The sequence below is a fragment of the Paroedura picta genome, chromosome 1 (genome assembly GCF_049243985.1).
Source record: "Paroedura picta isolate Pp20150507F chromosome 1, Ppicta_v3.0, whole genome shotgun sequence".
Classification (NCBI taxonomy): Eukaryota; Metazoa; Chordata; class Lepidosauria; order Squamata; family Gekkonidae; genus Paroedura; species Paroedura picta.
This window is the reverse complement of record NC_135369.1, coordinates 110,375,008-110,398,638: the sequence shown is the minus strand read 5'-3', so window position 1 is coordinate 110,398,638 and position 23,631 is coordinate 110,375,008. Positions and strand designations below refer to the sequence as shown.

The 23,631-nt window shown below is 42.4% G+C and overlaps 1 protein-coding gene and 1 long non-coding RNA gene across 2 annotated transcripts; one reads left to right on the top strand and one right to left on the bottom strand.

Annotated features, from left to right (window-relative positions):
• Nucleotides 1-5,518: 5,518 nt before the first annotated feature.
• CCN2 (cellular communication network factor 2) lies at nucleotides 5,519-8,715 on the bottom strand. The gene is made up of 5 exons (XM_077352752.1): nucleotides 8,465-8,715; nucleotides 8,138-8,357; nucleotides 7,599-7,856; nucleotides 7,237-7,448; nucleotides 5,519-6,784 (listed from the first exon to the last, which is right to left on the bottom strand). Exons 1-5 carry the CDS (start codon nucleotides 8,525-8,527, stop codon nucleotides 6,488-6,490), a joined length of 1,050 nt encoding a protein of 349 aa, XP_077208867.1. The 5' UTR covers nucleotides 8,528-8,715; the 3' UTR covers nucleotides 5,519-6,487.
• On the top strand, nucleotides 8,715-15,012 carry LOC143844918 (uncharacterized). The gene is made up of 4 exons (XR_013234193.1): nucleotides 8,715-10,241; nucleotides 10,627-10,729; nucleotides 11,626-11,720; nucleotides 14,535-15,012. It is a non-coding gene; the product is annotated as an uncharacterized LOC143844918 (long non-coding RNA).
• Nucleotides 15,013-23,631: the final 8,619 nt, after the last annotated feature.

The following is a 23,631-nucleotide window of genomic DNA, read 5'->3' as shown; positions in this document are numbered from 1 at the left end:
AAACGCTAGAGGGCATCACCCCAAGGGTCAGACATGACTCGGTGCTTGCACAGGGGATACCTTTACCTTTACCTTTTAAGTATAAACAATACATAGGCTTCACATCTTGACCTTTAAGAGTACATATTCTTGAGCACCTAAGCAATCTTAAAAATCAAGTCTGAGCTCCAATGGTCCAACACTTTAGGGCAACTCAACAAACCATGAAAGAGCTTCAATTTTATGGCATTGAAAAGATTTCTGCATCTAAGGAATATGTCATATCTACCCTGAAAAGAAGGGAGACGTTTTGGATTTTTACCCTTAGGACTCTGGAACTAGTGGGTTTAAATCAAGAAATTGACTGGATGTGTGTTTAAGTATGACATGCTGTTCCATTTTGGGTTTTTCTTCTTCTCCCTGTCTTAATTGTACATGGACAGATGTCTGTTTACAGGCACACAGACATCCTGTCCCTCTGGCTCTACCTGGTCCTAACAGGTTAGGCATGGCCTCCTATCAGCATTGTCACATCATCCTCTCATCATACAGGATTCTCTTCCCCCTCAGCTAACTATTTTATTTTCTGCAATACATGCACTAACAATTGAACACACAAATGAACTTTTTGGCAGCCTTTGGAAGATCATTTTCACTACACCCTTTCCCCTTTGTCCTCAATTTGCAAATGGTCTAATTTTTCCATAATTAATTAATAGCAACTTCTTTGGACTGGAAAGACAACTCTGCGGTATGCTTTGATATTCTAGTTTTGAAAAGTCTTTTATTATTGATAATTAAATCATACTGTTATTGAGAATCCTGAGCTGCGGGAGATTGCACTGAATCAGTTTGTGATGCCAGCACACCCATACTCTTTTGTCCAGAGGAATTTCCAGTGTCATGGTAGAACCGAGATGCCTTTATGAGACTCTCTCTCTTTCAAGTACCCTTGGCATTTAGGCTGCAAAAGTCGGTGTCTATTAAAATAACTAAGTCCAAAACAAGATGGGGATCCCACTAATAAGGGGGTCATGGCTGGAGGAGGAGGTGGGGTCCTTACAACTGACCTAAGAAATCAGTTCCCCTGACAGATATGGCAGTTTCTAAGGCGAAGTCTGTGGTAACACATTCTCACTGAACCCCCTCCTCAAATTTCATCCCCCTCAAGTACTGCCCCAAACCTTTGGGAATTTCCCAAACCAAGGTTAGCAGCATTAATGTACTGAAACTGTTTCATCGAGATGTATATTCACTGCTTGTTCAATCAAGACAACAATGTGACTCATTAGATACATAATTTGATTTATATCTCAATAGTATATCACTTTCCCATACGTATATGCTAAACATGTTGAACATATCAAAAGCTGTGCACTGTGATCCTGAGGTGATGTGTTTGAAAGTATGTTTCATTTAAGTCAGTGGGGATTTACCCTACCCTAACTGTGCTTCCAGGATTGTGGCCTTATTGTAGCCTTGAAAAAGGTTGCTTTAAGAAATCCCAAGCATTTCCTGGTTAAATCTGGCTGAAAATCCTGCTTAAATGTGGTATTTTGGTGACTTCCATGTATGGTCATATGTGGGAAATGCAGAGGTTAGGAAAAAGGAACGGAAAAATAAAGTAAAAACTATATTAACTGAACTCTTTCTGTTCTCAGGTTCCCCTTGTTTTTTGGGCACAGTTTTCTGTTGCTTTTTCAGCCCAGCTGGACCAATTTCTTAGTAACTGTTTCCATATGTAAAGAACATAAAACATAACAGAGTCTACGTGTGTGAAAGCCACACCCTGGTCCTTTTCTAATTAAGGTAGGGATCATAGCCTAAAGCACAACAAAAATTTAGTGGCATGCTGGGTGGGTGGAATAATTTTTTGTTTCATTGATTTGATACCTTTAGAAAAATAGCTGGAGTGCCCTCTTACTACATTGCGTTTGGGTTGTGCTATTTCTACAGATGTCACTCAAGTCAGTTTTCTTAAGTCAATCCTGTTTATCAGTGAAACCACTGAATTCTGTACAAGAAACATCTTTGTTCTTGTGTAGAATCATAGAATCATAGAGTTGGAAGGGGCCATACAGGCCATCTAGTCCAACCCCCTGCTCAACGCAGGATCAGCCCTAAGCATCCTAAAGCATCCAAGAAAAGTGTGTATCCAACCTTTGCTTGAAGACTGCCAGTGAGGGGGAGCTCACCACCTCCTTAGGCAGCCTATTCCACTGCTGAACTACTCTGACTGTGAATTTTTTTTCCTGATATCTAGCCTATATCGTTGTACTTGGAGTTTAAACCCATCACTGCACGTCCTTTCCTCTGCAGCCAACAGAAACAGCATCCTGCCCTCCTCCAAGTGACAACCTTTCAAATACTTAAAGAGGGCTATCATGTCCCCTCTCAACCTCCTTTTCTCCAGGCTGAACTTTCCCAGGTCCCTCAACCTATCTTCGTAGGGCTTGGTCCCTTGTAGTTATATATCATTTGTAACAGTGCTGACCTTAAGCAGAGTTACACCATTTTAGAATATTGACTTTGTTAGATTTAGAAGGGTGTAACTCTGCTTACAATGACATTGTAATTCATGAAAAGTTTTAAAAACTAGATATTATTATAATTAAATAGGGTTACCCAGCATCTAAATACTAGTATGAAATCCTTACAATTTTTAAAATTTCTACTTCATTACAAAACAGAGGAACCTTAAGGGGTTGGGACCTCTTGTAGCTTTCCCCATCCTCTTGTAGCTTTCCCAAGCAGACTCCTTGTCCTTTCTTCCCCCTCCCATTTATCCCTCCTTGCTTTCCCCTCCTGCCTCTCATTTCCCCTCTTGTAAATTCTGCAGCCTCTTCTACCTCCTCTTCAGAAGCCTGCCTCCTCTTCTCTTATTCCCACTTGCAGTCCTTGCATCCCCCTCTGGCATCCTTTGGCACTTAGAAGGGAATGACAGTGACAGAGGGCTGAGGCCAGGAAGATGACACCAGTGTGGGCATGACCTTCAGAACTGAGCACCATCCCAGCCACACAGCAAGCAGAGGCATTTCTGTAGAGAAGTCCTTCAAAGGACTACTGATTTATAAATTACTTCCATTTGACTTCTTACACTGTTAACCACTATGACCCTTTGTGCACTGGGAACTTCACTGCCCCAGTTCCCGTGCAGGAGCACAAACTGGGGGCGGATGAGGCACACCGGGGCAAATGCTCCCCCATGTGGGTGCAGGAAGAGGTGGGGCAACCTGCCACAACTAAAACTCCAGCCTACAGTCCGGCATGAAACCTCCAGTGCGTAAACAGTCTATGGCTACCTAACGATGCCATAAAATATTATAAAAACAGTAATTATTTATTGTGGTACACAATTTAAAAACAGAATAAAAACTACATAAAACTATACAGAACTAACTGCACATAAGACCAAACGTGTTTTGACCCTACTGGGTCTTCTTCAGTGGTCAGAATTATAACAATACACTCTATATACAAAGTCTGAACTAATTATAAAGTTTAGCTGAGTGGGATCTGTAGATTATCGCTCCAACCAATATGTAATTTTTTTTTACTTTTTGGAGACCACCTCCTATGGCATATGCCTAGGCTCACCACTCTTCGCTGTCATATAATTCTGTGCTGAGAGTGTATCTCATGTGCGTTAGAAAAAAGCTAAGGTCTCTATGCGGCTAACTGGATTGGGATTGTACTAGTATTAATGGTGTCCTAATATACAGGGTTGACTCCTAACAGCTTTTCTATAAGTTCAAGGAGGAAAATTCTGAAAAGGCAACGTCAGGAATCATAGAACCCATGTGGACAAAATGCCATACAATTGTATTCCTCTTGCATCAGTGGAAAAGCAGTTAGGACCCACCCCCTCAGAAAATCCTGCTTATCATGGGGGGAGAATACAATGGTTTATCTGGGAGTCCAGGGCAGAGTCTGCACTTACTTTGTTTATTCCATTGTCAATCCTGTTGAATTCAGATCGATTTGAACTCGAGTCTTCCTCTCCCCCCCCTCCCATTGAAACAGGAAAGTGTTCTGCAAATGGCTAGGGTAGTTCAGAAGAGGGGGGAGGCAGATGGAGACTCTTTCTTTGTTTTCTTGAAGGGGGGAGAGGATCAAAGAAGTCAGAGGAGGAAGGAAAAAATCCTTTCTTTTCTTGTAGGGGGGGGGTCGAAGAAGGCAGAAAAAAAATCCAAGATGGACAGAAGTTGAGAGAAATTAGGGGCTTCTTTAAGGCAAGTTTGTCACATGACCACCTGTGGCTAATCATGGGTCCTCTACCACAGAGGAGAGCCCAGATTCAGAACAGCCTTTAAATATTGAGGGTTAAAAGCACTCTAAGATATCGCACAATAAAGGTAGGGTCACTCCGGATCAGTCCTTCTTGCTGCAGAAGGAAAATTTAAATCGCCCCAAATCCAAACGGAAATCGCATTCTGTGTAGAGGGCAGGGACTGAATCGACCTGGGATTGGAATAAAAGCTCCGTGCAGTTTACACCCAGGTTGGGTCACAGTGTAGTTTCTCCTTGCAAAAATGGCAAACAGTGTCTCTGCAAAATATAGAGTAGGAGGGAATCTGATACAGTTAACATTTCTCAGCCATAGTTCCTAGATACAGAAAACCATGGTAGCCATGGATACCAAGTAAGGCCAGCCCTTTAATAGCCAATGGTCTTAAGCACTAAACTGTGCTCTTGCTTTCACTGGGGTTTAAAATGATTCTGCTGAAAAATGTAAAAGTGCTCCCATGCTGCAATTATTCAGAATCCATGTAGTAGTTAAATTGCTTGACTTGAATCCAAGTAATCTCCATCCAAATCTGTGTATAGTAAAAACAAATTCACTTAGATAGATGGAGTGGCTCTGCTAGTGCATTAATTTATGGACAGGCAGATGTCCCCTCCCACTGAAATGAATGAGGTAGCCCTGCCTGATGGGCAAGAAAGCTCTCTCTCTGTATATTTCAGTGAGAGCATGTAGAAGGTCCCTGGTTCAATCCCTAGCATCTCCCATTAATAGGATCAGACAGGAGAGGATGATGTGAAAGTCCCTTGTCTGAGACCGTGGAGGGCTCTGCCAGTCAAAGTAGAAAATATTGACCTTGATGAACAGTGGTCTGATTCTGTGTGTGTCTGCACACATGCACTATGGCACAAGTGCCTTGGATGGTATGGGTGGGAATCAACTGAATCCACATAGATCCAAAATGTTGACGTAATGCAAATACAAAGCCTCCAGGAGCAGCATGTAGTTAGTAGTCTAACTAGTGCACTTTATTATTAAACAAGTTTATTTTTGTTTAATAATATTTAGTGCACTTTATTATCAAACAAAAGTTTCAGAGTAATTTGATTTTCAAATAGCTGAGGGCCAGCTGTCAAGAACTTCAGATATAACTGATTACATTTTGACCATTCTCAGCACTTCCTGATTGTGCTTTGGTTGACCTGGTAAATTATATGCCATGTTTATTCACCAGTGTGCCAGAACACAAGTAAGTTAATTGCTAGATTCAACAAAAGAAAAAGACTTGCAAATCCATTTATATAAAAAATAAAATACTTTATTTTTCATCTAGAAAGGTGCAAACATGTAACTTTTGGTCACATTTCTCAACATGTAACAAACTGTCCCCAAAACAGCCATGGTCAAAGAAATAAACAAAGGGTTCCAGGAAGAAAGATTAGTAATTGATCAATGAACTTTTCTTCTTAGTTTGGGCCAGTATGGCCCTTCTTACCCCCAATTTGATGAAATGCTTCCAGAGGACATGGGGTACCTCTTTTTCAGTAAATTATTAATTGAGTTCCCTATTCCCCTCATTAACTGAAAATAACTTCTAGTATCTATTTCAATGGTTGAATGTATTGGAGCTGTTTAAAAAAGGAGAGGCTAACACTGATGTATCAAAGCATTTAAAAAGGCAATAAAATTTTAAATTAACTTAGATAACTGTACAAAATATATTTATATATATATATACACATACATATTTACAATATTAAAAAATCTAGCTTGTAACAGGCAAGTTCACTGTACAAGCTGTCCAGTCTAACACACCCAAGACCAATTCATTTTGAAAGTACTTGAATCAGAACTTCAAAAAGCAGGATCATTGCTGTTCTGATAATAGTTAGAACATCATTACTTAGCACCTTGTTGGGTGAGGGGTTCCAGTCCAACAATTGGTAACCTCGCTAAGGCTCCTTTTCAATTGCACTATGTCTGAGAGTGCACATCTCCTTCACTAATCCCTATATATCATCCCCATAAACAATATACTTATTCTGAGGCACAGTTTTTCTGTGGTTCCTCACTGTCCATCTTAATTTTTTTCCCTTCAAACCAAAGTTTGGGGTCAGTAGACACTTTTGTTTTAAGTCACAGAGAACAGATTGATTTTGTTAAAAAAATATTTAAATAACTTGTGCTATTGAATCAGGTTTTACAAAATGAGATGCAATTATCAGTTCAAGTTGACGGTCAAGTTTAAGAGTCCCTTGTTTGGCTTTATGCCATGTCTCCATACATCTTCCTGTAATACACAGACTCAAAGATATCATTGTCTCCAGGGCAGTTGTAGTGGCATGCACAGGTCTTGATGAACATCATTCTCTTCTTCATGACCTCACCGTCAGGACACTTGAATTCCACAGGCAGAGTGGCTGTTCTGTGGGGGGTGCAGCAACGCCCATCTGTGCAGACGCCACAGAACTTGGCTCGGTATGTCTTCACACTGGTGCAGCCAGACAATTCAAACTTGATGGGCTTGGAGATCTTGGGTGTACGAATACACTTTTTGCCTTTCTGTTGAGCAAAACAGATAGGATTCATATATTTACATGTCAGATATGCAAGGTTTCCATTCACATATTCAATATATGTAACCTAAATAGGATATTTGTACTAAAAAAACACACACTTGGTACAATTCAGCCTGGAGACTATGTGCTCATTGAGATCTCTGAGGTGCTTAACTTTGGCTAGCAAATCCTAGAAAGTTCAGTGGGATTTTCAATCCACGTGAATCTGTTTAGATTTATATTCCATAGATACTCTAGAAAGCTTCAGTGTATTAATTTAAGGACAAATCACAAACTCTTTTTAACAGCCCACCCCAATTAACAGCCCACCCCAGCCTTCTAATTCTTTTATAGTAGCTATGTATTGCATATTGCACTTTATTTGCAATTAATTTGTAGTAGAGCGAAACCAGCCACAGGGCTATGCATAGACATGTGCTGAAGAACAGTATTTACCTTGATGCTCTCTTCCAGGTCCGCTTCACAAGGTCTCACCATGCACAACCTGCTTTGCTTCTCAAGTCTACAGTAGGCATTGTCGTTGGTGACTCTGGTGGAGATGCCCATTCCACAAGTCTTTGAGCAAGCACTCCATTCAGTAGTCTGGACTAAACAATTGGCGCGCATCAATGATGGGTCTGGTCCATAAGTGTCTTCCAATCTATATGCTGAAAATAAACACATACACACATATTGTTGCTGTTGTCTCGTAGGAAGCTATGGAGGCATTGACCCAAAACCCAGAATCATAGAAGGCTGGTGCTCACATTCTGTCTGGAGCACCAATGGCCAGTGCTAGTATGAAAACTCCAACTCACCAGCAAGAGCAGGTCCAACCGCAGTCTGCTCCTTGTCCTTGGGCTCATCACACACCCATTCTTCACAGCATTTGCCAGGGAGCTTGACTCTTCGGGGGTATGGGCAGTCCGGACTAGGCAGGCGGACGTCCATGGAGCACAGAGGCACGCAGCCCACTGCCCCATCCAGGCACGTGCACTGGTACTTGCAGCTGCTCTGGAAGGACTCCCCACTTCTGTACACCATGCCTCCAAATACACACGGGGCACCATCCCTTGCTGCAAAGGGGAAAGAGCATTGGTGAGCACTCTGGCAGGGAAAACTCAAGCACAACACCCACACTAAAGAAGACGCCCAACTAACTGAGGTGTAGGGGGGGCAGGCATGCAGCCAATAGACAGGAGGACTTCCAGACCGGGGTCTTCTGGACCCAAAGAGCCCTGAAGGGTCGCTGGAGGAGAGGCGCCACAGCGCCTGCAAGGGATCCTCCTCTCTCTGCTATACCCGCGGCTACCGCTAAGCCTGCCCAGGTGCTGCTGGGGGTGCCCAAGAGACTCACCGGTGCACACTCCGATCTTGCGGTTGACGGGGGATCCGAAGTCGCAGAAAAGCCCCTTGTGGGGATCGCAGGGGTCCCGCTCGGTACACAGCTCGCCCAGCTGCTTGGCGCACACCCGGCAGCAGCCGCAGCCGTCTTGCACCAGGCTCACCCCGGGCGGGCACTCGGGAGGCGCCGCGGGGCACTGGCATTGCCCGCTGCAGTCCTGGCCGGCCACCTCCTGGGGACAGAGAGAGGGACACAGGCCGGCGGGCCATGAGCGGACGGAGCCGGGAAGAGATAGGCCCCCCGCCCCGAGCTGCCTTCGACGCCGGCAGAAACACTTACCCGGCCGAAGAGGGCAACGAGGAGCGCCAGGGCGAAGCTGCCGGGGCCCATCCTTGCGAGCATGCTCGGGGCGGCTGGTTGCGGGCTGTAAAAAGCGGCGTGGAGGCTGGGCTGGAGCGGCTCGCCTTGTCCTGGCGGGTTCGGGGAAAGCTCTCGAGCGGCTGTGCGTCGGCTCGGCTCGGCTCGGCAGCTGCTTGAAAAGTGCCCTCGTCTTCTCTCTCTCTCTCTCTCTCTCTCTCTTGCTCGCTCGCTGCCTGCCTCTTTCTCTCCGTCTGAAAGCAGAGCGATTGTTGTCTGAGGCTCCAGCAGGCAGCCCGGCTGCTTTTATACACTCCAGGCGCCCGGGACTCGCCAATCGGCTGAATGGAGTCCTACACAAACAGCGACATTCCTGACATACTTCTCCACCTTCCTGCCTCATCAACTCACACCGGATTGATCCTGACCCCTTGACACTCCGCATTCCTCCTGTCTGAAAAAGCTGGCGCACTTCAACGCACAAAAAAGGCGCTGTCTTTCCGACCAGCGAGCGTTTTCTCCTGCGTCCAGCCCAGAATTCTTCCCACCACCACAGACCTGATTTATAGGACTTAAAAATACGTCTCCTTTTCAAAACGGCCTTCCCTTCTTAGCATTAACCCGAATGCCACAAAAATTCGGCCTCGGTGGGTGTCCATCCTACCTCCAAAATATATAAATCAAATTTACTACAAAAGGGAGAAAGAAACGAGATGAAAATACTTTTCCTTTAAAAGTATTATGATAAAAGAACAAATATTCAAGAATTCATTGGAACTGTTGATGATTATTTTTGAGAGGGGACAATCCCTTTTAAATCCAGATTCAAAATAAACTGCCTGTAAAATCTCATGTGGGATTTCCCCACACTAGACTTCAAAGGAATGGAGAGGCACCTAAAAATAATGGCCATCTTTCCCAGCTAATATCCCCCTAAACAAATGAACCTGTCAGCCCTGGATGTTGTACAGTACAAAGAAACCCTTATCTAGGTCCTTACAACCAGCTTTTCTCCCCAATGGGACTCCAAATTTCATTCTTCCCTCTTCTGTTTTCTCTTCACAATGAACTTGTGACAGGTTAAGCTGGGAGTGTGTGACCGGCCTCAGCTTCCAGGGCAGAGTGGGGCTTTAAATCGTGGCCTCTCAGACACTGGTACAGGGCTCTAACCACTGTAGGCTAGAGTCTCCCCTGGGCTCACAGCTCAAGGCTTCTGCACTCCTAGACTACCCTCTCCCTCTTCTTTGCAATGGCTAGAGCACAAGGGAAGCAGTGCAGTGTCTGCTTTCTCTTCGCTGACATTAATGGGGGATTCCCATTTCCTGAATTGGTATCTGGATCTTGGCAATGTATTTATTTTCAAACATTGCACTTCACCTTTGGCCTCAAATCTCAATGAAGTACAGCTGACCGGTGCTTTTAAGACCCATTTGCAGTGACACTAATGCATATACTTTTCTTTGGACTGCGGCCACGGTGTGACATTCACAGGGTCCAGGATTTAGTGCAGACGCTTTAAGAGGAATGGAGATTGCACAGTGAAGAGCGTGTGCCTGATCTGTTGGCTGCAAGCCACTCGGAAGCAGTTTATCAACTCTAATACAAATGTAATTGTTGGTCAATGGAGTGGGCCTTTAGACCCATCAACTACATTCTTCACACGAGGCATTTTTGACAGGATGGATATGGACTGAGTCGCTCGTTTTTTTTTCAGGGACCCTGTCCCCACCCCCAATATTTAATCCTCCCCAAGAAACAGGTAAGAATGGATTGTTTGATTCTACTCATGTCATTTGCTTTGTGACTGGCAGAGAGTTCAGATGAAGTAAGGGGGGTGGGACAAGAAGAGGTTGCCAGGATGGTTGCTAGGATCAAGCCTGGGAATTTTCTCCCCCCTCCTCCAGTTTCTTATCTGTGCAAGAACACAACAAGGCTCTACAAGTATAGAAGCAGACTGTTTTCAGATAATTTCTCATGATGAGTAAGTTTCCAACTGTGGTTGCATTTTGTGTGTGTGTGTGTGAACAGAGATATTTGGGGACCATTCTTATTATCTCACTCCAAAGAAATATGTTATAAAGTGTCTGGTTTGCAATGGTCTCTGTGGATTGCTGAATCATGCAGGGATATTTTTTTCCTAATAGGTACTTTCTATGAATAGAGAGAGTGAGCCTGTTTGCCTTGAAATACTTGGCACAGAAAAGTGAGGCTGAAGCATGGAAGATGTGGCTCTCTTTTTCCCACTGCGTATGTTCGAGTAATTCGTAAGCAACACATTCCGCCCTCGGACTTCTGCGTTCCTTGGCCCCCCCACCTCCTCCAAGACTATAAAAATCTATTAAAAATGCAAGGCCACCACTATTTTCTTCCAAATATTTTTGTAAACTGTGGCCCAATGAATAGCAATAGGTTTACTATGGGAAGCCTGCTTGAATTCCTTTCTTTCTCCCCCCCCACCCCTCTACTATGAAACCTTTGGGGCAATCATCACTTCTCAGCTTATTGGTGTAGTGGTTAGGAGTGTGGGCTTCTAATCTGGTGAATCGGGTTTGATTCCTTGCTCCCCCACATGCAGCCAGCTGGGTGACCTTGGGCTTGCCACAGCACTGAGAAAGCTGTTCTCAGTAATATCAGGGCTCTCCCAGCCTCACCTACCTCACAGGGTGTCTGTTGTGGGGAGAGGAAAGGGAAAGAGAATGTAAGCCACTTTGAAACTCCTTTGAGGAGAGAAAAGCGGCATACAAGATCCAGCACTTCTTCTTCATCCAAGCACCTCACTGAACTTGTTTACTGGTTGTGCTGAAAACATCTTTTCATTTTGTAAGCAGGGCACCTGTGGTTTGCAGTATTTATTTAGGATCTTTTAATTGTGTAGTTCTTCCAAGGAGCTCAAGGAGGCATATTTCACTTCTTTCATTTTGTCCTTGGAACATCCCTTAGTTGGAAAGAGAGAGAGAGAGAGAGAGAGATTAGGCCAAGGTCATCCAGTAGGCTTCATAGCAGAGTGGGGATTTCAGTCTGGGTCTCCCAGAACTAGTCCAGTACTCTATCCATTACTCCCTCCTGGCTTTCTATTGGATCCAGAAGGGTTCTGTTCTTATTTATTAAAGCTGGACTTCACAATCTAGCATTCTTTGTTACAGGGATTGATATTAAGGATGGTTTACATATAAACTTTCTTCAGGCCTGGGCAGTGTTCAGGTGTCTATATGATCCTCTCCCCCAAGAAAACTCGCTGGTAAGTTGTATTTGCAAAGTTCTTCCCACATGGGACTTGAGCTATTCATCCTTACATGTCATGAACTGCAGAGGTTAGTGATTTGTGTTTCCAGTCTCTCTTCCATGCTCCCATCCTTCCACACCACAGCATCATACTCCTTTCCAATCCCACATTGGTTTTGAATAAAAATCTCTTTTTAATGGAAAAAATCCATTCATTTGTACAAATCCCCTTAAAAGGAGTTATGGTAAGTGCTACACATTTCCAAGTTTATGAGGCATCCCCAACCCTATATTTATTTGTACGCCTGCAAGCAAATGGCTGCATTTACTCAGTGCTGAGTAAATAATAGACACACCAAACTATGTACAACCTGCTTACAAAAATGGAAATATGACCAGGTAAACAGAAAGTTGCTTAAAATGCCCTAATATGGTGAGTGTCTATTGCATGATGGTGTCTTAGTTTGCACATAGTAGACTTATAAATGACCATATGGAGGATTTCATGGGGGGGGGGTGTTAAAAAGAATGTTATTCCAGTTGACATGTGTGTGTTTTAAAGCTGGTAGTTGTTTTTAATTGATGTGTTGTATTTGCATTGTTTTGTTAAGTGGTTAAAAAGAAATACGTTTTCATATGACCTAAACAGTATTTTTCAAAGTGCTTGGGAAGGAAGGTTTAGAGAATGTACAGTTTAGGAAATAAAAGCTACCACTCCATACATGGATATTTGTATTGCCCCCCTTCCACCCAAGAGAAATGTAGCTGGATGCATATCCATGATTCCCAGAATCCCATACCTCATGCTTTCTTAACCCAGGTTTTCTTGATGACTCTGGAAGGGTTTCCTGAATGGGTAAGAGGTAATTATTTTAAAATATATGTGTAAAATTTGTTAAACATTTATTGAGTGATATGACCATATAAGGTCATGTCAACCCACCCACCCCTTGCAAAATAGCCAATTATAAGCCTGGAGGGGGTGGGAAGGGGAGAGGCCCTGGATGGGTGTGTACGTAACTATGCTTTCCAACCATATTCTGCACGATTGTGCCACTTCTGGGGTTTCTAAACACTTGACAAATGTTTCAGGGGTTTCTCAGTGGTAAAAAAGTTAAGAAAAGCTGCTGTACCTGGTGGGGCTGTCCCTGATGAACAAAGGAACTGCGTAGGGGAGGGGAATACAATATCTTGAAGGTGGGATGGGAGAGGATTTTTGTTGACCTAACTGTAGTCAAGATGGTGGTGGAAAGTGCCATCAAGTCACAGCCAACTTTTAGGCAAGAGATTTACACAAATGGCTTGCCATGGTCTGCCTCTGCATAGCATCCCTGGACTGCCTTGGTGGTCTCCCATCCAGGGCCATAGTCAGCATACCCTGTGGTTGGGGCACCTGCCAGGCCTTAGAGCCTTTGGCAGGGCTCATGATGGGGTCTTATGGTTTTATCTTGTAACCACCATGAGTCCTTGGAGAAGTGGTAGGATAGAAATCCAGAAATAAATAAATGAATGGATAAATAACTGTCACCCCACCTACTCACTTGCTAGCGTACTACCACCCATGGGTCCAGATGCGTGCACTGCGTGCCACCAGGGAAAGGGCTGCAGGTAGTGCCAGAGTCTGTGAATATGTGGAGAGGTGGGAGGGTTCCCAAGCAGTCAGGAGAAGGACACACAGTGAAGTGGGAATGGGTGGGAAAAAGGAAGATGTGGGAGAATGGCCTATGGCTGAACAGAAGAGAGCAGGGAGCCCTCAGGACTCTTTGTCTGCAGTCCCCCCAAACCTGGAACCAGCCCTCTTTCCATCCAAGTACTAACCATGGCTTACCCAGGCTGGGTGGGCTGGTTGGTGCCCCTCTACCACTGGTGCCCTATGCAACTCCAGTAGGGCTGCATCTACTGATTCATAGCAGAAAGTGTGGATTGATTTCATTGAATTATATGTATTGGAGGCAAGCTTGAGAGACAATAAAGTTCCTTTTCAAGTTTTCCAATATGTGCTAGAATCCTCAAATCATACAGCATCCATTTTGGAAAGCCATAGTTGAAGATGAAGCTGTTCCATTGTTTCACTATATGAGGGCCCTTTACATGAACACCCATATAATTCTCAGAAAGATTTATTTTGGTGTTTGAGTACTGGACCATGTACAGTTCCCAGCCACTCAGTGAGCAACTATTCCAGCATGTTGCACCTGGTTTTATACAGGTTGCCAGCCTGCAGGTGGGGCCAGGAGACCTCCTACTTATAATTAATCTCTAGACATCAGAGATCAGCTCCCATGGATATGATTGCTTTGGGGTTGACTGCATGGCATTGTATTATGCTGCGGTCCCTCCCCTGCCCTCCACAAACCCTGCCCTCTCCAGGCTCCACCCACAAAATCCCCAGGTTTTCCCCAACCATGAGTTGGCAAACTTATACTATTCTTACACTTTTAAACATTATTCATCAGACATGCTTTATGCTGATGGGATAATGAGAGAATAAAAGAACAGCTCTTCTTAACATGTTTGCCTTGAGGCCATGCCACAATATCAAGAAAGAGGCTGCCATTGATACATAGGATTGTTAAAATGGACTAATTTGGACTTGCACACAGGTGTTTATACAGCAGTTCCTTTTCAGACAGTATATTTTTTCTGGTAAAATTAGGAATTCACTGCATTGGCAACAGGGTTGTGTTTACACAGCTATATGTGGAATGTGTGTGCTGACATTTACTTCAATTGGTTAAGTCTTGTAAAATGTACAGGTGTGGATATGTGGGGTTCTTTCTTTTATGTTTATCCTTCTTCTTTTTTGGATGCCTTGCCCCCTTCCCCAAAGAAGTCACCTGATCAAGTATCAGACATACTGAAAAACCTGGCAGGACTGCAGGAAAGTGGCTAGACTCAGAGTGTTTGTGTGCTTAAAGAAAGAATCTTGCACATTTTCAACCTTCAGTCGTGGCTGTTTTCTTATAAGAGCCACTGGAGGTCTGCGCCAGCCCTCAAAGCGGAAATCAAAGGCTCCCAGAGAAACACACCCGAAGAATGTGAACCTGATCCAAGAGCTGTACGCAATGCTCACACTGGGCTGTCAGCCTTAGAGGAAGTCTAGCCGTATATGGACATCTGCACCCTGAGTTATTTATCATCCTGATGGGCTGGAGGGCCAGCCTGTAGACGTTTCTAGGTTTAAGGATGTATATGACTTCTCCTCCCTAAAATCTTGCCAGGATATTTCCCAAAAATGTTTAATAAATATTATCTTGCACTCCTAAGGGAACCTGCTTCACCATACATTAAATGTGTATTTACTTAAAATGCCAGTTCCAAGCAAGGCTTGCTACTTGGCCCTGGAAATGCTGGAAATGAAGGGCAAATAAAGCCGGTTTGCTTTTTATCCGGAACTTGCTTCTCTTGCGTTTATTTTTTTTAAAGTTCATTCACTGGCTCATTCAATATAGATCCATATAGCGTAGAGTACACACACGTGTTCACAAGTATATATTTTAAAATTGTATGTGTATCATTTTACAAACTGCCATGAGGATTTCAGAAAATGTTTCCAGGATTTTCATCTCGTTTGGCTTGGTCTCTCAGGGTGCAATTTAAGAAGGATTGGGGATACCCTCCCCATTCTGCTTTCAGATAGAATTATTAGTAAGTCCCAGGGCCATCTATATTACTATTTTAAGGTATTCAGTACCATATCAAACTTTCATAACACACGCTACTTTCTTAACTGTTTATTAAATGTATATTGTGGTCTGCTCCCAAGGAACTCAGAGTCACATACATATTCCCCAGCACCCTTTTGCCCTCAAAACCTGAGGTTAGCCTGACAGTAACTTGAGGTCACCAAGTGTGCTTCATGCTCGCATACATCCAACAGGATTTGTCTGTCCCAAAATCTGATGGCACCCTATTGTTGCTCCGGTTAAAATAGATTTATTGTTAATATATCAACATATTAGATCTGTTATGGCAATTTTCATTACCCGAAGATGATCCTGTAATGATGGTATCCTCTATATTATGATCTAAAGTAGTTAGTTAACATGAACTACCCATTGCAATGCTTAAATAGGGATAAGTGGAGCCATTAGGCTCTGACAGAGAAAAACAATGGTGGTGGTGGGAAATGGATTTTTAAAATATTTATATCATGCTTATCTCCTAGACCATTTCTGCATTAGGAGACATACCTTGTTTTAGCTCCCTTTGGATTTCCTTTGGATGCTGCAAGTCGACTCTAGCATTTCTGCATTTGGGCTATCCTCCCCTTATTTCCAAGACTGAAATTTGTGACATGCTTTCCATACAACTCATAATGGTGGGCACAGGGAAAAACTCGATTGCATGAATTTCTGCATTTGGCAGCCCCAGATTAGACTGTCAGTCCCTGCTTAAAAATTTTTTCTGGGGATTCTTTTGCTGCAGGGCAAGTGAGGGGGGCAATGTGTATCTGCAGCCAATTTCAGTTTGGAAACAAACAAAAAACTTGATCCTTTAAAAATGCAAATCTGAGGGATATCCTTAGTGTGGAATAAGTCCTACTGGGGACTCAAAGTGGCTTACATCATAATTCCCAATTTTCCCATCTAGTTTGCATAATCAAAACTATGGAATAGATAGTAATAGCTAGATTAGATTAAGTACACTGAGGATTGACACCTTTGACTTGGGAATTTCCTGTAGATTTTTTGGCAGATCCCAGGAAGGTTGTTATTTGGGCAGGAGAGTCCTCATCATGGATGTGATGCCATAGTCCAGCCTTTGAAGCTACCATCTCTCACAGGGGATCTGATCCCTGTAATTTGGAGATCCATTATAATTTGAGGAGAACTCCATGCTTCACCTGATGTTAGCAATTCTAAATCCACTCCAGGCAGGCATGGAGAGGTCTGGTACAGCTCTCTGAGCTGTTCTATAAGCATTCAGTAGTCTCTGTGCGCACAATGAAGGCTAAATTTATCTGACCCTTTCCTGGCCTCCTATAAGACCTCCTGTGTACCATTCACTGAGTGTACTGGAATGCTCAGAGCAGGTGAGGGGAGTCATTAGGTTTCTTGAAAAGGTTAATGGATTGTGTTGTATGCCTAGGTTTATCAATTTCCCACTGCTATTCATTTGGCTAGTGTGGGGAACATGGCCAGCACTCAGAAGTTATATCAGTGCATCACAGTGGACATCAGTGTGATGTCATTACGTAACTAGCATGGCTCTCCCCATCAAGGAAAGTCTCCCAACTGGTTACTAGGGGATGTGGGGCTAACAACCCTATACGATGTGCCTCTCCTATCCAAAGAAGTGTGCGTGCCCCCGAAAGTTTGTGCCTTTAATACAACTTTAGCCTGGCTAAAACTTTGTTCTGTTGCTTCAGACCATCAAGGCTACTCAGAATGTGTCTCTCCTTGTCTGTTTCAAAGTCTCATGTATACCAATATAGCTGCAGCATTGCTATCCCATTAGCATGCTTTAGCCATGAGAGATGGACAGATGTTTGGGTCTTTTGGGGACCCATTTCGTCCTCTTCAGATGCATTAAGCACCAAACCTGCCAGAAGATGTGGCTGCTGTAACCACTCTCAAATAATTTCTACCCTTCTGGAAGTCAAGGAACTCTGCCCTGTCTCTAAATCCAAAGAATTTGGAAGTGAGTGTGATAAAGCATCTGCTTGGCATGCTGAAGGTCTCAGGTTTAATCTCTGGCATCTCCAGTCAAAGGATCTGGCAGCAGGTGTTGGAAAAGACCTCTGCCTGAGACCCTGGAGAGCCACCACCAGTCTGAGTAGACAATACTCACTTTGATAGATCAAAGGTCTGGTTCACTATAAGACAGCTTTGTGCATTTATGTGTTCTGAAACAACTTTCTTATACACACAACATTTTGAGTGATAAAAATAATAATAGAAAACCTTTCTACTAAAATCTTATCAAACGTGAGACCATGATATCTTGCAAATGCTTTCTGTTTGTTTTCCAAGGTTAAGACATTGCCATGAAGAGCCATCACGCATTAGTCTCGTCCCCATTATGCATGTTTTTGGCATTAATGTTAAAACTTTGGCACTTATTTCCTTTCTTGATTTTACATAGACATGTTTGGTTAGCTTACAATCACTGAGTTAGGGCCGTTTACTTAGGCTTTTATAAATGCTAAATTGACTGGGTGGAAATGCTTTCTGTCTCTCATTCTTATTATTACTTGCATATGAGAAGGCTCAAGGGTTATTACACAGTTGTATACTCTAGGGCTTAGTCTGCATGCAAGAGATAATGCACTTTCAATGCACTTTAGAAGTAGATTTTCCTGTTCCACACAGGAAAATCCAGCAGCGAAAGCACATTGAAAGTGCATTATCTATTGTATGCAGACTAGGCCTAGGAATCCATCTGCTCCTGCACATTATAGCCATCAACAAGGCAAGAAATCTAAAGATCAACCCAGTGACAACAATATATTAAACTTTACCAATCCTGCTCTTCCCTCTCTGCCTAAAAGAGATTGCAGATTTAATTTTTAGTCTACCCAGTCAGTGTTGTGTGCTATACAAACTGCTGTATTAGTGACACAGATAGGACCCAAGAAGTCTGAGGTTAAATCTTGAGGGCTTTTCATATTGATCTGTAGATGCATGTGAAATTTTTAGCAATTTGTCCAGTGCTTAACCATAATTCACAGGCATCTGTGAGTAGTGAGATGATGAATAGCATACAGTTTCCCCAAATGGACAAACAGAACAGTAATAAATGCTGTGCAAAATGGTGCCACAGGTGTGTTGTCCTTTTCATTCCGAGCAAAAAACCCAGTTGTTGTACAGTTTGTTGATCTTAATTTCAGGCTTTAGAGAGAGCTTTTTGTAGTTTCTGATATTTCACTCTGAGAGGCTTTTGTTTCAGTGTTCTTCAAAACACACTTCTTTTCTTTTCCTTTGAGTTGCTTTGAACTCTCCTGGGTTTTTTTTATGGCTGGTGCCCTCTTCTAGTACCCTAAATTCCCTTCCATAGAAACACAAGTTTCCCACTAACTCTTGAGGTGCCTGAAGAAAGTTTCTACTCACACAAGTCTAGGGAAATCCTTTCAACTAATTTCCCCTTTTTAACTAGGAAGAGATCCTTCTCTCCCTATAAGATTTTCCCCTTGCTTTAACTTAATTTGGTAGTATCGCACCACAAATCCCTCTGCCAAATATTTCAGTCCTCCCAGTTTCAAGACGGTGTTCTCTGGCTAAAATTCTCCTTCAAGTAGTTGTTTCTCAACTAGGTAACAGATAGAACTTCTTTAAACACTGCCTTCTGTTACAATCTGAACTAAACTCTTTCCTCAGCAGCTCTAATATCACTTCTGTCACAGCTGTTTATGGCCAATTACAGTGCTAGGAGCAGCCTGTTGCTAAAGCTCTTTTTTTCAGTGAAGAATTAATTTTTACTTATGGGTTCTTTGTCACTTCAGCACGGACCTTGGCTTTTAAAGTGTTGTCTCTTACACTGGTAGGTGGCAAACTGTGTAACATTCTCTGTCAGCTAGCAATGTTGGTAGAAGTACTACTATTACTACTACAAAAGAAAGCAAAAGAAACGATGCAAGACCAAGATAAAGCAGGGGGCCTGAACTCCATCAAGTCTGCACTGTTGGTATTTTGAGAAGGCAAGGGGATCTTCTGCAAAATGTTGATGTTTCAGCAAAATATTCTACACTGAAGGCTGCAAATTTGGAACGAATGCTTTCTAGAGACTTATTTATTTATTTGTTATATTTATATACCGCCCTCTCCTGAGGCTCAGGATGGTTTACATGGAACTGGAATAAAAACAGTACAGATAACATGAAAAACTGAACAGTAGTGAAAGAGTCATAACAGGAGAACAGTAACATAATCGAACAAACAGAGTGAGAACATCCAATTTTAACTGTAACTTACTGCGGCCCTGTAGGATGGACATGTTGATGATGGTTCTCATGGGTAGAGGGCTCGGGGGCCAATGGGAAGTGATTGAATTCAGGTCGACCTCAACCAAAAGCCTGGTGGAAGAGCTCCCTTTTGCAGCCCTGCAGAACTGTTAAGTTCCGCTAGGGTTCTGACCTGCTTTAAGAGCTCGTTCCACCAGGTGCGGGCCAGGATGGAGAAAGCTCTGGCCCTGGTTGAGGTCAAGCGAGCTTCCCTAGGGCCAGGGATCACTAGGCAGTTGGTAGTGGCAGAACGTAAGGCTCTCTGAGGGGTGTAGGCAAAGAGGCAATCCCTTAGGTTTACTGGGCCCAGACTTCGAATGTTCTTAAAAGTAATTCCCAGAACCGCAAGCCGCAAGATGTAAAGCAGATGCCTTTAGGGCTCTTCTGAAGCATTTCTGGCTCCAAGGAGACAGAGGAAAACCAAGACTCGCTCTTGCATGATACTGTTTGTTGCAGTTTTCCCCAAAATAAGAGGAGAGGGAAGTTTTTTTGCTATATGACCACGTGGTGAGAGACATTAAAGAAATTGCTCCTGCATTTCTTCATCCTTATCAAAAAATAAGAGGGTTTGGGATTTTTTTTAGCTGTTAAGTCACTGCTGACTTATGGCCACTCTGTGGTGTTTTCAAAGCAAGAGATGTTAAGTGATGGTTTGCCATTGCCTGCCTCTGCACTGTGACCTCTATGATACAACCCCAGTATTCTTTTGGAGGTCACCCTTCCAAGTGCTAGCCAGGGCTGACCCCGTTTAGCTTCTGAGATCTGATAGGATCAGGCTTGCCTGGCAATAAACCTATTATCTTAATTAAGTACATCTCTTGTCTGGCTTAAATAAATCTATTGGCAGTCTTAATTCTTGAATTTCCACCATGAACAACTCCGTTCACGTGAAGTCAGACTCTCAGTTCTCCTTCATACCCATCTGCCTTCTGAGGTAAGGTGGATGGATTCAAGGGACTTTCCAGTGGCTGCCCCCCGGGCTCTTGAATGCCCTCCTCCTTTCTCTCCCCTTCTTTCATTGGCCATTTTTAGAATGCTAAGCCAAAACCTTAAAAAAAATCCATCTGGTTGCTAATTGTTTCTCTCTTTGGTCTGTATGGCTGTTAGTCGTTTTGGGGGTTTGATTATTTTATTTATTGTATTCATATACCGCCCTCCCCGAAGGCTCAGGACGGTTTACATGAAACAAGAAATGATACAGGTAACTCCATTTGTAGTAATAACGAGGTGATAACGACAACAACATTAACATAATAATCATCATAATTGCAGTGTTGTGGCTGTTTGAAAAACCTGTTGGGAAATGTGCATTAAAGTTTTTATTTTCTTTCCAGCCTTCTTTTTACTGATTTATTTGTTGCCTGTATGCTTAACAAAAGCTTCTTTTTAAAAAAATACCAGTACTTGACATCCAGATTGCATTCAGCAGAGTCTATCCCATAAGCCTTTGCTGAGGTCCTCAGAGACCTATAATGTGACTGTAATTCCTCCCTACCCCCCTTTCATCTTTATTCTAAATGAAAAACTACAAACTTCATTGCTTGGAACATTTAATGGATCAATATTAAAGAACACCATTATTATTTTTATCATCAGGACTCCCACTTGCGCATTAAGATTCCAGCATCTGTCAGCATTTCTTTATAAATCTGTATCTCATGAGGATATAACTCATCCAAAACTCTATTGTTTGGGCTGAAAGCTGGAATAGACACTGTCCATTTGGAAATGGTCCTTTTCCCATCCAACTTCAAAAGCAATATGAGATACAATCTCATTATGAACACAGCATTGCTATTATTTGCTGCTATTTCTGTTATAGTGGCTGCTTTTTCTATTATAGTGCTGGCCTCAAAAGAAGTCTCCAAAGGCCTGAGAATAAATTAAGATAAACTTCCAACATTCTGTACCATTCCCTGTCCAAAAGACTAAAAAACGAGTAATATAATAGGAAATGATGTGTGTATCACATTTACAGTGCATCCTTGAGCATATATGTACTAGTGTTTTCTCATCATCAGAAATATACCCACATAAGATGGAAAAGGGCCTGATGTGTCCCCATCGCCAAGGGCTGATCAAATTAGACCTGAGCAACTGTTATCTTGACAGGCTTTGAATTGCCTCAGGCAAGGTCCATGGTTCAGTGGTACAACCCATATTTTGCACACATAACATCACAGTTTCAGTCCTAATATCTCTGGTGAAACTTTCTTTCTTGAGAGCCTGCAGAGCAGCTACCACTAGGCACAGGTACTTCGATGCTAGATGGAACATTAGACTGATTTGATATAAGACAAGCTCATATGTTTATACTGACTTTCCCATCCACCAATGATCTAAATCAAAGCTGAGAATTTGGAAGATGAACATTAATTGGCAATTTGTACCCTCACCCCAACTTTTTGCAATGAGAAAAAAAGCCATGTAATTATGATAACACTGATAGCTACCAACTTGGAATGCTCTAAAAGGGGAGCAGATAAATTAATGCAGGATTGGGCTATCCATGGCTACTAGTCATGCTGGATATATGCTACCCACAGTACTAGAGGCAATAAGCCTCTTTCTGTCAGTTGCTGGGGACCATGGGCAGGATCTTGCTTTTGTAGTCATCATGCTTGTGGGCTTCCCAAGGGCAAACAGCTGGCCACTTTGTAAAATGAATCCTGGATGTGATGGGCCCTTAGTCTAATCCAGCATAGCTCTTTCTATATTCTTATAACTGGATGATATTAGGGGAGATAACTTGGAGACATGAATAAGATGATGGATCCATTGTGTAAATAACCCTCTGAAGACTGGCTTAATTCTAAAACTTCCACCACCTGAGTTCATATGAAGTCAGACTGTGTCTGCAATAGAATCACCACAAAAGCAAAAATGAGTATTATTTATACTGCTAATGCTGCTATTAATTATTGTTATCACTATTACTATTAGAATATTTATATACTGCCTTTCAAAGTTACAAAAAATGAATTTTGGTTGCATGCCATGCTAGGGGACAATGTGAGAATACAATATTAATCTAGCCACCTATTTGGCCTGAAAATGTTGTGGGGATTAGCATCTCATGCAGTCCCCGGCTGTTTTACCACAGAGAGAAAGGAACCAGGCAAAAAAAGATCTAGAAAATAAATAACTGTAAAAGTCACTGAATAGTTCTTAAGCCCAGCAATGATTTATCTTGGTGGTTAGTTCTAAATTTAGGTCCAGAGTTTTGCCTTGAGGTGATTAAACTTTGATTACTTCCATAAATCAGTTATCTTTTACAAGTGTTAGTGCAGGTTTGAAAAGGCCCGTCCAACTGCAACCTCCTCAGCCCTGTTCAGTTAGAACTATACACAACTGGAACACGCACCACTGGCAATCCTTCCAATACATTTTGTGGGAAAAGGGACAGCACACATATTTTCCATGTAGCTTCAGCACTTGTGAACTCCAGATTTATGATGGAACATGCTCACACATACCAAAGCTGTGTGCATGGAAAATATGTGCGTTGCCCCCTTTCAGACAGAATGGCAACCAGATGTATTTGGTGGATTTCGATTTTACAACAACTATTTATGTTGTAAACCGCCCTAAGACCTATTGGGAGAAGGGCGGTCTAAAAATTAAATAATAATAATAATAATAATAATAATAATAATAATAATAATAATAATAATAATAATAATAATAATAATAATAATAATAATAATAATAATAGTCCTGTTACATGTATTTTGAATGCCAAAATTGGATATCTGAAAAGGGATTTCTCATCATACTTAATGGAAAGGGAAAAGAAAACAATACATTTCAATTTGGCATTTACTTCAATCTATGATACCATAACAGAGCTGGTATTCAGACCTTCCTGTAGTTCACATTGAACAGTTAGCTTTCATTGGTTTTTGGGTTCTTTTGCCACATTGTATTTAAAACCAGATCTTGTTCATTATCTAATATTTCAATCTTTGATACTTTAGTGTATAAT